The sequence below is a fragment of the Hyperolius riggenbachi genome, chromosome 2 (assembly GCF_040937935.1).
Source record: "Hyperolius riggenbachi isolate aHypRig1 chromosome 2, aHypRig1.pri, whole genome shotgun sequence".
Lineage (NCBI taxonomy): Eukaryota > Metazoa > Chordata > Amphibia > Anura > Hyperoliidae > Hyperolius > Hyperolius riggenbachi.
This window is the reverse complement of record NC_090647.1, coordinates 293,918,908-293,933,977: the sequence shown is the minus strand read 5'-3', so window position 1 is coordinate 293,933,977 and position 15,070 is coordinate 293,918,908. Positions and strand designations below refer to the sequence as shown.

Here is a 15,070-nt window from a genome sequence, read left to right as displayed (position 1 = left end):
TGCTGTAGCTGTGATGAGCCCCTACAGATCCAACATGCTGGATCTTTACAGATATCAAACAAACTCCCAAGCACATTGTTCAACCCACCCCCAGAAGCCAAAGCCGCTGCAGCATTCCCACCCTTCATATCAGCAGATGTGTCTCTAGCCTAGGCCTATAAATGTTACTCCAGGGATTGAGTCCCGATCTCAATCTCAGTCCTTGTACGTGTTACGGGGCTTTACAGTCAACAGGAAACCAAACAGGGCACAAAATTATGATGTTGAGTCATGGTCAGGAACAGGCTAAAGGTCAGTACAGGCAGCATGAGGAATGTTAAGGGGGTAAAACAGGGCCATTTATGGCAACTTTGCTGATTCAGGCCTGGCACCTTTTAATCCCCCATGTGGTGAATAGAATACAGTGTGGTATAATCAGACTGGTGAAACCTGATCTATAATTCATTGCTCAGCTTTATTGCATGTGTTTGTGTTTTTTACTTGTGAGAGACAAATAACCATATAAAAAAAAGTTTACCTGTATTTTTCAGACCATAAACAGTGGTGAGAAAAAGTGACTGTGTTTTATGGTCTGAATAATACAAATTTGTGATGGCATCAGGTGTCCCAGGCGTCCCCCCACGAGTACCTCCTGTAGCAATCTGCTGCCACCAGACCCGACAGCTGCCCACTCAAGGCCAGATTTAGGCCAAGGCCTCCTAGGCCATGGCCTAGGGCACCACAGGAACAAGGGCACCAAAGCAGCAGGCTAAACTGGTGCAGCATTTGCAAGCTTACACATGCTGCAATGCAGGAAGATCAGGTGAGTGTCTGACTAGAGTACTCTGCTGCTAGCTGCCTGTGCAGAAGCCTCCTTGCTCTCTGTGCATGTTTGCATTGTGGCCGGTGGCTATGGACTTGTGCAGCATTGAAGATGGAAAGAAAAAGGAAGCTTCTACACCGGAGACCAGCTGATGGCTGCTGCAGTGTGAAGGCGAGCTGGCTACTTATACTGAAAGGGGGGTGGGAAGAGGAGGGATTAAGGGAGTCATCTGGCTACCTATACTGGAGGGAACGGGGGGAGGGGTCATCTGGCTACCTATACGGGGGGAATCATCAGGCTACCAATACTAGAGGGAAGGGGGGGGGGAGACATACAGCTACCTATACTGGAGGGAAGGGGGAGGGGTCATCTCGCTACCTATACTGAAGGGGGGCGGCTGGTGGCAGTGACCTTGGGCCATAAAGAGTACAAATCCAGCCCTGTGCCCACTGCTCTGTAAACTGGAGCCGATGGTCTCGCAGGCAGTCCAACAGCTCCGTCATTGCACTCCCTCAGTAGCAGTGACCTATCAGATGCCAGTGGGCATCGTTCCATAAACAACAAAGGAATTAGGCCAACTGAGATCTGATAAGACACTGCTACTCAGCAAGTGCAGTGATTGGCCACAATGGCGGAGCCATGGTCCAGCCCCCAAGACCATCGGCATCAGTCACCAAATGGCGCAGCAGCGGCGTGATTGGCTGGTGTACGGTGCCCTAGCTCGGGCTGACCGCAGAAGGAGAATGCATGGGAACGAGCCCAGAATGGCAGAAGCATGCCAGGAGATAGTGTGACAGTGGGGATGTCAGGCTGGGGAAAGACAGGAAGCTAATATAAATATCAATAATCGGGAGAAAAAATATTATATCCTTAATGGTGTTCCAATACACCAATGTGAAAGACAGGAAGCTACAAGCTACAACTTATCTGCACACTGCGATCACACCACCGGCTTCTCAGGAGGACAGAGACAGGTCAGAGAGCTGACAGCACGTGGAGCAAAGTATGAGAGATGTAGGGGAGGTGAGGAGATGGCAGCAGCAGTACAGCCGGATGGTGGTGGTGGTGGGGGGGGGGGGGGTATCGGGGGTGTCAGTATGTGTGGTTTCCTGAAAGTTTGTGGCGGAGTGTCGTTGGCTAATACAAGTCTAATGTAAATAATAATTTCATAAAGGTTTCCTCAGTGTTTCAACCATTACCCATTCCAAACCTCCAGACTTTTGACACCTTTGTGTTTGTTATTGGGGTTACTACAACAGTCTCAGGCTTGCTGTTACATTAGATAACATTACTGGTTTAATGTATCTGGAGAACAGTGGGTTGTTACTTATTTTCATATGAACTGGAAACAAATCCTCAGTTACTTCTTCATGGTAACAGGTATGTCCGGAGGGTTAAATTCAAGGGGTGAACTTCAGGAACTGGAAAGAAAAAAAAACAGAGAACAGGGCCCTTATAGTATAGTATTTCCAGATAATGGGATAATTGGTAACAAAAATACTACTTGCAAAACTAGGTTGCTAAAAGGTAACAACAGTAAGGGCAGAAACCCACTAGGAGCGATTTCTAATCGCTAGTGATTTGAAAAAGCTCTTGCTAATGCAATGCTATGGGGGATTTTTATAAAATCACGTCGCTCAAGTGGGATCACACCCATAGCATTACATTAGCAAGAGTTTTCAAATCACAAAGCGCTCAGAAAATCCTTGTGGTTTCTGGTCTAGGTGGAGAATTCCAACTAAACGTGGATATAAGAACTTTCCTCACAGTACGGGTGGGTTGCACTCTGAAAAAAAGAAGAAGCTAGATTTGCTATCACAGGGGAAATTAATTCCGAAACTAGGGGGAACAAACTCAGATGGGTCGGAGGAGGCACCCCAAAATATACAGAAAAAAGCTAAACACCAGTATGAAATGAAAGAATACTAATACAGTGTCTTTGTATAGAGCACCACAGACTTGGAGCATCTTATCCAAAGGATTATCCAAGTCTGTGGTTCTCTGTACAAATACACTGTATTTTTTACCTGAACAAGAGGCTAAGGGCTGCAAAATGCATCTTCCTTTCGTGTCCAATAAATTGAATATTTTTCACTCTCCTTACTCTTTTGAAGGAAGATTGTTTCATTGCATACTGCTGTTTAGCTTTATTACATATTTTGAGGTGCCTCCTCCTACCCATCTGACTTCTTCATAGCAGAGTATGAAAATATGTAAAGCCTGATAAAGTGCATACCATAGATAATTTCAAACTTTACTTTACAATAGAAACATGGACACTTTTAATACATTACAGTCTGCATGGTACTGTGGAAGGGGCTGCAGAACAGTGGAGTCTCGTCTAAGGTGGCAAAATGATCACAAACTATCCTGAGGGGTTAGACTAGACTTAATAAAATTGTAATTGACTATTTCTTGAGACAAGGTTAGTGCCTAGGCACATATGAAAAGTTTAGGTTAGTGTTAGAATTTCAGTAGAGAAAGGTTTACAGTTAGGTTAGATGTGTTTCTGCAGACCATTGATTACATACACTCCTGAATTCTGTGCTTCTGAGTATAATCCTGGCGGCTCTGTTGTACATTTCTGCAACACTGATCATCAAAACCTAATCCATAGCCATAGAAATATGCACGATATTGTAAGCTATTAAAATGCAACATACATACAGTTGTTTTTTATTTGGATTATATGCAGCATGAAGGTACAGGAAACTTGCCCACAACATACACAGAACCTTATAATGAGTGTTTAGCTCGTATGCTTTATGTATAACTATTAGAGATGATCATTGGTCATTAAGATGCAGATCATTCGAAGTTGATGCATATTTTATGCACTTTTATAGCGCTTCAAAATGGACCAGTCAAATGCTGCCACTGTATTTTATTGGTCCATTTTGAAGCTGCATAAATTTACTTAAAATGAGCATATCATAATTATCATTCATTATTGTTAAATGTAAGCCAAGACATAAGACATAACATAATCTTTCTCTCACATAGGAGGGCTGAAAGGAGCTACAATTGTGGATGCTCTGGACACACTTTTTATTATGGACTTGAAAGAGGAGTTTGAAGATGCGGAACACTGGATTGAGAACAGCTTTGACCTGAATGTGGTAAGACTGCAAGCCTGGGGAAGTGATGGCTGTGTGGTCCATTTAGATTCATAGAGGAGCTATGGCAGGTGAGGGAGTGCAATGAACCAGCCTCAATCCTTTTTAGCAATAGTCCCCATAATGCAACTGCAGCTGTATCTGACACCTGGGGGCCTGTCAGCCCTGGGTGCATTGCTGCTGATGCAGACATTTTGCTTTACTTAATAGCCATACTTGTAGTTCATACATACCACAGTGTCTGTGCAATGTCCTGTGAAATGGTAGCAAATAAAGGATTTCAACACATAACAACAAATGAATTCTGTTGCCTTCAGGCTTACTTAATGAGGCAGAGAACTACGCTCTACTGTGCCATAACAACCATGATGCCATGTATTGATCTGAACAACGATTTAAGGTGTAATCACTTAGATTGTTCTTGGCTTCTGTCATTTACACTTCTTTATTGTTCTTTATGGTACTATTTTTAAAGTACACCTGTCATAAAAAAGAATAAGGAGGTTGCTTTGCTGAACTAAAAATTCTAGTTGCCTGAGCTTTCTGCCTCTCTCACATAGAAAAGGTCTGCAGATCTGGACAGGGGCGTATCTGGGTAATATTGCGCCTATGGCAAACACTGAAATTGCCGCACCCCCCCCCCCCCCCCTCCACCATCAGAGCCCTCTTCCCCTCTAAAAACAGCATCCTTTCTTACGTTACTGTGTTATGATTGCCTGTGTTTTTTTGGCTCTGGATATTACTGAAGTTGCATTTTTGGGAAATATCTCTTCTTATTTCCTCTCTGTCCTCTTTTCTAACACTAAGCCAAGTGCACCCTATGTACATAAGTTAAGTAGCCATGTTCCCCAGTTAACAGAATGAATCCGGTCTGAGTGACAGAGAAGCACAGGGCAGGCATGGTGGTGCAGCACAGGAGCAAGTATAGCGCCCATGGTGCTGTGGCGCCCATGGCACAAGCTATGCTTGCACCCCTCTAGATACGCCTCTGGATCTGGAATATCATATTCAGTGCACCCAATCAGCATACTTGATAAGATTGATACTTGAGTGATTTAGAACGTTTTTTAACAGATGATCAGCATTACAGACAGAAAAGTAGCAATGTTTTGCAAGGATATCAGCTATAGATGTCTTATTTACAGTAAAGTCTCTTATCTGATACTGATGAGGATTGGCTGATCCAGAGAAGTGTGCTTTCCGATTGCTTGAGCCTCAATGTTAAAAATAGGGCTAGCTACTACAATATTATACCCCAGTCTATAAATATACCATGAACTCTGAATTAAATATTAAAAACCCAGTCTTTAAGCACAGCAGAGCCCACAAACAGCCCGAGTACTGCTTACATCTGCTGGTAGGTTGAGACTGCTGGTTTGTTGAGTTCTGGATAATGGGAACTCTACTGTATTTTCTAATAGACAGTCTTTTATATTTTATCCTGCATAAGAAGAAGATAGACATGCTCACAGGATAGTGACAAAACAAAGACTTACAAAGAAATCACGTGATCATGGTTATTACATGATTTTACTTGCCTTCTCCCCTAACAGAATTTATGCAAGATAAATTGTCCACCTCTACTATTCCTAGGCAGAGGAGGCATGGCACACCATCAATGACAGTGTAATGGGTGCACGGCTAGGTGGCTGGCAGTCCAGCATACCATGCCATGAGTAGGAGTGGGCACTCTACAGCAGGAGTTCCAAGGGCTTAGAGTCTAATTCATCCTGGTCAACTGACTGGCAATTGTTTTGAGGCCACACATGACCATTGTCAAGCACCTCTACTATCAGGCTGTGCTGGGCTGCACAATTGTCTACTTTTTCAGACACTGGAAGTTATATAAACAGGTGGTTAGCTAACTGAGGTCCAAGTACAGAAGATAAACATAGAAGAAGATGGTCCCTACACCTATTTCTTTAGGGCCCGTTCAGATCAGAAATGCGGATGGCCTTGCGTGCGGAACGCGTGCGGACCGCAACGCGTACGAACGCATGGCCATCCGCGTTTGTGTGCGTTGCGTGGCTGATCCCATCACTGAAAAGTGAATGGGACAGCCACGCGTTTTTGCAAAATCTGCGTGCAGCATGCGTTCCCGGACCGTACAGGTCCGGAACGCATGCAGTGTGAACATCAGACATTGCACTCTATGCAATGTCTGATGTCGTGCGTTTTGGCCACCTGCACGCGTTTCCAAAACGCGGCTGGAAACGCGTGCAGTGTGAACGGGCCCTTGTCTTATCTGCTCACCAGTCCTGAAAAAAAACAGCACCTGATGTTTTTGTGAAGACTAAAAAAAAAGAAACATTGTACAATGTGAGTGAAATAATTGCAGTATGGAAGGAGGCATAATATGTCAGTGCTGATGCTGAAGTGGTTAAGCAGCTTGCAGGGAGGATCTCACTTGTGTGGGGATGGTTACTCATTTGGAAGCTCCAGAGCTGTAACTGTGAACAGCGGCATCACCCTCCTCTTTAGCATGTGAGTCACACAAGTTTGGGCAGGATTGCAAATATTTTGGCTGTTCAGAGATAACATAACTCTTCTGTGTATTGAGTGTTGGCGTAGAGTGCTGTTTTAATGTAGGAGAGCAATGTCTGCTGTATGCATCACCACCACATATATATTTGTATTATCAGAATGGAGAAGCCTCTTTATTTGAAGTTAACATCCGTTACATTGGAGGATTACTTGCTGCTTATTACCTTTCAGGGAAAGAGGTGAGTGGAAAAATATATATTAACGCGTCTATTCTGTATGTTCAAGGTCATTGATAAGCTGAGCAATGGCAATTCAGGTTCATAATATGTCACTAAAAAGTGACATATCATCTTACAACAGATGATACAAAACAACACTACAAAACTCTACAAAAACAATGTGGGGTGTAGAGCAGGGGTCGAGTCCTGCGTGGACGTGGGTGAACGGCGTCCACCCACTTTTTCTTCAAAGTGAACGCCGTTCACCCTGGCTTGTGTGGAGGGGGGCAGAGCAGGGAAGGCGAGCTATAGGGACAGCGGGGATGGGTGGACATCTCCCCTCCCATCCCTCACCTTTGTGCTCCCCTTCCTGCCTCTCCCCTCCGGTATTTTAAGTGTCGGCCCGGCGGCGAAAGTGGGCGGAGACTTTCCGCGTTCCAGTCGCATGGAACACTCCGCTCTGTGTGCGGCTAGTCTGGTCTTCTAGCCGCACACAGAGCGGAGCGTCCCATGCGACTGGAACGCGGTAAGTCTCCGCCCACTTTCGTCGCCGGGCCCGACACTTAAAAACGCCGGAGGGGAGAGGCAGTAAGGGGAGCACAAAGGTGAGGGATGGGAGGGGAGATGATCTATAATATAGTTACTCTACACCAGGGGTCTAGTCCTGGGAAAAGAAGTGAGTGGACTCAGCTGGAGAACCTCTGCGGCGCACCAAAAAATGGGCGTGGTCAAGCACACTGTGGGCGTGGTCATGGGTGGGGCCAAATATACATGACCTTAGCAGTGATGTAAAAGGTCTGCCAAGGAAGTTTGAGCTCTGCCGTAGTGTATCCCCCAAAAATTGATGTAATCTGACAGCATTTCACCAAAAAGACACATAATCTGGTAGAAGTTCCTCCAATATACAGATAATATGGAAGTGGTTCCCCCAAAATAGACAATGTGGCAGCAGCAGTTCCACCAACATACACATAATTTGAAAGCAGTTCCCCAAAATACGCGAAACCTGACAGTGGATCACCCAAAATACACGTAACACCCAAAATACATATAATCTGGCAGTAGTGGTCCCCCAAACATACACAATCTGGCAGCAGTTCCCCAAAATACACGTAATCTGGCAGCAGCCGTTCCCCTAACATACACATAATCTGGCAGCTGTTCCCCAAAATACATAACAGCGATTCCACAAAAATGCAGATAATATGACAGCAGTTCCCCCAAAATAGGTACCCCCAGGTAGCCAGTTCTATAGGTGTCCCCAGTATAAGTAGCCATGAGTATAGTAGTCCCCAGTATATGTAGCCAGAGGTATAGTTGTCTAGTATATGTAGCCAGGGGTATATGTGCCCAGTATATGTAGTCAGGGGTATATGTCCCCAGTATATGTAGGCAGGGGTATATGTCCCCAGTATATGTAGGCAGGGGTATATGTCCCCAGTAAAGTGGGCGGAGACTTTCCGCGTTCCAGTCGCATGGAACACTCCGCTCTGTGTGCGGCTAGTCTGGTCTTCTAGCCGCACACAGAGCGGAGCGTCCCATGCGACTGGAACGCGGTAAGTCTCCGCCCACTTTCGTCGCCGGGCCCGACACTTAAAAACGCCGGAGGGGAGAGGCAGGAAGGGGAGCACAAAGGTGAGGGATGGGGGAGATGTCCGCCCATCCCCACTGTCCCCATAGCTCGCCTTCCCTGCTCTGCTCCCTCCGGGTGGGGGCACACCTGACTACCTGGGCACATATACCCCTGCCTACATATACTGGGGACATACCCCTGGCTACGTATACTGTGGACATACCCCTGGCTACATATACTGGGGACATATACACTTGCCTACATTTACTGGGGACATATACCCCTGCCTACATATACTGGGCATATATACCCCTGACTACATATACTGGGCACATATACCCCTACCTACATATACTGGGGACATATACCCCTGGCTACCTGGGCACATATACCCCTGCCTACATATACTGGGGACATATACCCCTGCCTACATATACTGGGGACATATACCCCTGCCTACATATACTGGGGACATACCCCTGGCTACATCTACTGGGGACATATACACCTGCCTACATATACTGGGGACATATACCCCTGCCTACATATACTGGGGACATATACCCCTGCCTACATATACTGGGGACATATACCCCTCCCTACATATACTGGGGACATATACCCCTGCCTACATATACTGGGCATATATACCCCTGGCTACCTGGGCACATATACCCCTGGCTACATATACTGGGGACATATACCCCTGCCTACATATAATGGGGACATATACACCTGCCTACATATACAGGGGACATATACCTCTGCCTACATATACTGGGCATATATACCCCTGGCTACCTGGGCACATATACCCCTGGCTACATATACTGGGGACATATACCCCTGCCTACCTATACTGGGGACATATACACCTGCCTACATATACTGGGGACATATACCCCTGCCTACATATACTGGGGACATATACCCCTGCCTACATATACTGGGCATATATACCCCTGGCTACATATACTGGGCACATATACCCCTACCTACATATACTGGGGACATATACCCCTGGCTACCTGGGCACATATACCCCTGCCTACATATACTGGGGACATATACCCCTGCCTACATATACTGGGGACATATACCCCTGCCTACATATACTGGGGACATATCCCACTGGCTACATATACTGGGCACATATACCCCTGGCTACATATACTGGGGACATATACCCCTGCCTACATATACTGGGGACATATACCCCTGCCTACATATACTGGGGACATATACCCCTGACTACATATACTGGGCACATATACCCCTGGCTACATATACTAGACAACTATACCTCTGGCTACATATACTGGGGACTACTATACTCATGGCTACTTATACTGGGGACACCTATAGACCTGGCTACCTGGGGGTACCTATTTTGGGGGAACTGCTGTCATATTATCTGCATTTTTGTGGAATCGCTGTTATGTATTTTGGGGAACAGCTGCCAGATTATGTGTATGTTAGGGGAACGGCTGCTGCCAGATTACGTGTATTTTGGGGAACTGCTGCCAGATTGTGTATGTTTGGGGGACCACTACTGCCAGATTATATGTATTTTGGGTGTTACGTGTATTTTGGGTGATCCACTGTCAGGTTTCGCGTATTTTGGGGAACTGCTTTCAAATTATGTGTATGTTGGTGGAACTGCTGCTGCCACATTGTCTATTTTGGGGGAACCACTTCCATATTATCTGTATTTTGGAGGAACTTCTACCAGATTATGTGTCTTTTTGGTGAAATGCTGTCAGATTACATCAATTTTTGGGGGATACACTACGGCAGAGCTCAAACTTCCTTGGCAGACCTTTTACATCACTGCTAAGGTCATGTATATTTGGCCCCACCCATGACCACACCCACAGTGTGCTTGACCACGCCCATTTTTTGGTGCGCCGCAGAGGTTCTCCAGCTGAGTCCACTCACTTCTTTTCCCAGGACTAGACCCCTGGTGTAGAGTAACTATATTATAGATGTGCTTTATATCATATAAGATGCACTCGTGAAGTTTTATGTTTTTGTGTCATTTTTGTGTAATTACCTGACATTTGATATGAGGATTTTTTTTCTTATATCAAGAAGTTTTAAATCAGGATGATACCATTTATTGGCTAACTAAAAATGAATAAAATTAAGCAAGCTTTCGGCCTTGCAGCCTTCGTCTGGCTTATATCCTGTTAGTTTGCAGGCTGGTGGTACAGACAGCTTATATACATGCAACATCAAAAGGGAAAACAGATATTTTTTCAAGCATAAATACATGTCATTAAGATGCCTTAATTCACACAGGCCATCGACCTGGGGTTAGAGGTTGTAAGCTAAGATAAGGATCCTTGTTTAACACCTGCTCACAGACCTGGGAGTTGGACTGACACAGAGGTATATTTCATAGAGATGTGGTGTATGAAGTTGTGTTTGTTTTTTGCCCTTTTCCTAAGGAATTTGAATTGTATTGAAAGGACTATAGACAATTCACCTGGATTGCTCTGAACCTCATAACTATAACTGTAATGTATAGCTGTTATAATAAAAAATCTCCCCACTGCTATTTTACAGTCACAGACTACAACAATCAGTACAGTTTGATACAATCAGTAGTGGATATCTAGCTTTTTATTCTAGATGCTTATGCCAAGAATATACATGTGCATACTGTATATTAATCCATTAGCAGCTTCAATAGAGTTATCTCCTTTGAGATAAGTGCTCTGCTTTTGACCTCAGTAGGCAGAACTCTTGTGCTGTAAATTCTTTGGATGCTTTGATCTCTCTCCCTGGCAGAAAATATAGAGACTGAAAGCAGAAGTCAGATGAAAATGTTATTGTCGTATACTGCCCCGTAGTGACAAATGGCCATAAATAAACATTACAGCAATACTAATTAGAAGCAAGAAAATATAACAAATAAAGAAATTTAAAAAAAATGTGCTAAAATAAATTGTCCCGGAGCACTTGCAAGCCTCTAAATAAATTGGTTGCTAAAGAATTAATAATAACTTGTACAAATATTAGCATAAAGCAGATGATAGTGGTATGAAGGAATTCAGTGCCGTTTTATATCAACCCAGAACATACAACTCAATGAAATGCAGATAAGTCCAACTTGTATGCAAATTTCATGCAAATTGCATGTAGTTTGGATTTTGGCCAATCAAATGAACTTGATGTTGATTTTGATTTGCCCGATTCCAAGCTGCATACAGTTTGCATTGCATTTGCATGCAAGTCAGAATTATTTTCATCTCTCTTAATAACATGAAAAGCTCTGCATAATAGGGGTGGCCAGGACAGCTAGTGATGTGAAAGCTCCTAAATGAGGCCATAGTGATAAAACATTTCAGAGTTTCTAACATATCCCCATACTATCCAAAACTTAAACAAAACAAAAAATATGTTCACTGAAATCGAAATCAATGTAGAAATGATTGGGCAGTGTGGGCTTCAGAAAACCCTGAAACAATGACATGCTGAGGACACAGAACTACACAGGTGCCTTTGCATTCTGTATAATAAATTAAGCTTGAATATGTCAGTCAGAGTGTGGAATATGTTATGCAGCAAGTGAATAGGCGTAAAGGGGATCTGGTGAAGCAGGAAGCAGGAATTTGGATCTTTTACAAGGGGCAAATGGCTAGATGACTCGGGCACAGCATCTGCAAAATGACAAAATGACAGGTTTTATGGGGTGTTCTCAGTATTTAGTGTTTAGTATTTAGGAAAAATGATTCAAGGAAGGACAACGTGTGAACTTGTGACAAAGTTCAAGGTGCCGAAAGCTCACTGATGCACAGGGGAGTGAAGGGTTCCCATGTGGCCTAGTCAGAAAAGCTACTGAAGCAGAAATTGCTGAAAAACATTTCATGCCATGAGAGAAAGGTGTTAGAATATAAAGTGGATTGCAACTTGCCAAGTATGAGGTCTTGTAGAGACAGACATGTCAGAGTGCCCATTCTGACACCTATCCACAACCAGAAGCACCTTCAATGGGCACATGCGCATTAGAACTGGGCCATGGGGAAATGGAAGGCCTTATCTGAGGAACCATGTTTTCTTTGGCTATCAGATTCTCCAGATCTCAATCCAAGTGAGCTCCTGTGGGATGTGCTAGAAAAACAAGTACCTAATATTAGCTAAAGTACAGCAGCATCTGTTCCCCCAGCTCTGTACCCAATATCATAGTGAGTCACTACTGCCTTTCACATCTTACTTAACTTATTTGGGATGAGGGAGAAACCCACCCAACCTGGAGCAAGTGCAAGTGAAGCAGGAGTTTTCTGGGGTGACAAAACCATTTTGTAGAACCCACCTTTCTGGTGCTGAGATGGACCAAACCAAACCTTTCACTAAGGCCAGTGATTGCCTGCCTTTGGCCCATATGGTAAGTGTACTATCAGGGGCGTAGCAATAGGGGGTGCAGAGGTTGCAATCGCATCGGGCCCTTGGGCCCGAGGGGCCCTCCCTCAACCACAGTATTAGCTCTCTATTGGTCCTGTGCTCATAATAATCACTTTTATAGATACTTTGAATAGTGGTAATCATTAACAAACTGCTCAACATTCCCTTCTTGCAACTCTGACACTGTAGTTGCCATTGGCAGGTTTTGGTGCGCCGTATCAATTGTCATGTATAGAGTGCTTGGGGGGCCCCAATGTAAAAATTGCATCAGGGCCCACAGCTCCTTAGCTACGCCACTGTGTGCTATGATGTACTAGGGTGACAAGTAAGGAACATTTAGAAATTCTCCTGCCTGTTAGATAGGAGATAAGGCATCCACAAGCAGCAGAGCAGTTACAGGAAGCAAGCAGTCATCTTCCTGGGCTGCTTGCCACACACCCCATAGCTGCAGGATTGATGCATATTTTTTGCAGATAACATGATATGTGTTGCATTTTACATGCAGCTTTGGTGCACTGTAGAGGTATATACTTACATTTCATGGCATACTTCTTAAGATTGTTTTCTTAAAGAGGAAATCCAGTGAAAATAATGTAATAAAAAAAAGTGCTTAGTTTTTACAATAATTATGTATAAATGATTTAGTCAGTGTTTGCCCATTGTAAAATCTTTTAAATCCCTGATTTACATTCTGACATTTATTACATGGTGACATTTTTACTGCTGGCAGGTGATGTAGCTACTGCATGCTTTATTGGCAGTTGGAAACCGCTGTAAACAGCTATTTCCCACAATGCAGCAAGGTTCACAGACAGGAAACTGCCAAGAGTACATACTCAGAATTTCTTTGGGGGAGGGGTTTCACCACAATATCAGCCATACAGCGCCCCCTGATGTTCTGTTTGTGAAAAGGAATAGATTTCTCATGTAAAAGGGGTATCAGCTACTGATTGGGATAAAGTTAAATTCTTGGTCAGAGTTTCTCTTTAACCTTCCTGGCGGTAAGCCCAAGCTGAGCTCTCAGGCCCTGCTGGGCCAATTTGCATAATTTTTTTTGTACACGCAGCTAGCACTTTGCTAGCTGCGTGCACTGCCCGATCGCCGCCGCTCCGCGTCGATTCGCTGCTACCCACCGCCCCCCCCCCCAGACCCCATGCGCTGCCTGGCCAATCAGTGCCAGGCAGCACTGAGGGGTGGATAGGGACTCCCTTTGAGGTCACGACGTCGATGATGTCGGTGACGTCATCCCGCCTGTCGCCATGGCGACGGGGGAAGCCCTAATGGAAATCCCATTCAGAACGGGATTTCTGGACGGGCTTGATTGCTGGAGGCGATCGAAGAGGGTGGGGGGATGCCGCTGCACAGCGGCTTTCATGTAGCTAGCGCTAGGCTATCTACATGATTAAAAAAAAAAATAGTGCTGCGCTGCCCCCTGGCGGTTTTAATTGACCATCAGGAGGGTTAAGCAGTCACAGGGTCAGGAGGAAAACAGCATAAAAAAGTTCAGTTTGGCATGTCTGTAATTAGTGCCGATAATATCAGTAATGTTGGTATCCCCTAAACCAGCCAGAAAATCTTACCAACATGTATGTAGTATGAGGATAATCCTAAATAATCTATTGAAGTTCTACTAAGTCTGTGCCCCCCTATACACACAACTAGAAATCACTGGGCACCCCAGTAAGACTCCAGATGGCCCCCCACCCGGCATACGCATATGTATGCCGTCGGCAGAGATATACTCTGGCCCTAGGCAAGGCAGTAGATTTGGGGCCCCCTTGTGCTGCTGTCTGGTTATTTAAATAGCCCTTGTCCTCCCCCCCCCCTCCCCCTGTACTGGGTCAGATCCACTCTCCTCTCAGCACCTCGTGGTGTGCAGCTACATCCGTATGCCTCTCCAGTGGACCCTTGTGCCATATGAGTCTATGACAGAACACCTGATTGCTTTACTAAGCTACAAGGCTGTACACCGGGTGGTGCAGCGAAAAAAGGAGAGTGGATCTGACCCAAGTAGATAACATGCACTGCTTCCTGTGCTACTCTACATATTGAGGATTGGAAAACAAAAAGACCAGCCCCATGCTGATTGTTATGTCTCCTTATGTACTATGTCTCCAGTCAGTTTCAGTATTATTTGAATTATATATTATGTGGATGAAGCAGATGGAATACTAGTAAACAGATTGCATAGGCGTGCTCTCCTACTGCATAGATGTTTTAGAATCCCTTCAAGATTGCTTTACCAGATTGTTGTGTGGCCCCCATAATATTAATAGGGAGGTGACACATCATAATTTTCTATTAAAATAGGCCTACTTGCTATCTCCCCCTTCATGCTGGAAAACTATATTTAATATCGGTAGGAGGTTGTTGCACTTCTTTTCATATTTTTAGAAGACCGTCATCTAAATGCATTTGGCATCCAGACCAATTTCTTCTCCTGCTATGAATATTTATAAAATACTGTGGT

At 44.6% G+C, this 15,070-nt stretch overlaps 1 protein-coding gene across 2 annotated transcripts in view; it reads left to right on the top strand.

The window, feature by feature from the left end:
- Positions 1-15,070, top strand: part of MAN1C1 (mannosidase alpha class 1C member 1) — a 197,573-nt gene that overhangs the window by 116,314 nt on the left and 66,189 nt on the right. For both annotated transcript variants that reach the window (XM_068268953.1, XM_068268954.1), the window contains 2 exons: positions 3,806-3,921; positions 6,561-6,641. In XM_068268953.1, coding sequence (XP_068125054.1) covers positions 3,806-3,921; positions 6,561-6,641 — 197 coding nt within the window. The remainder of the gene's footprint in view (positions 1-3,805; positions 3,922-6,560; positions 6,642-15,070) is intronic.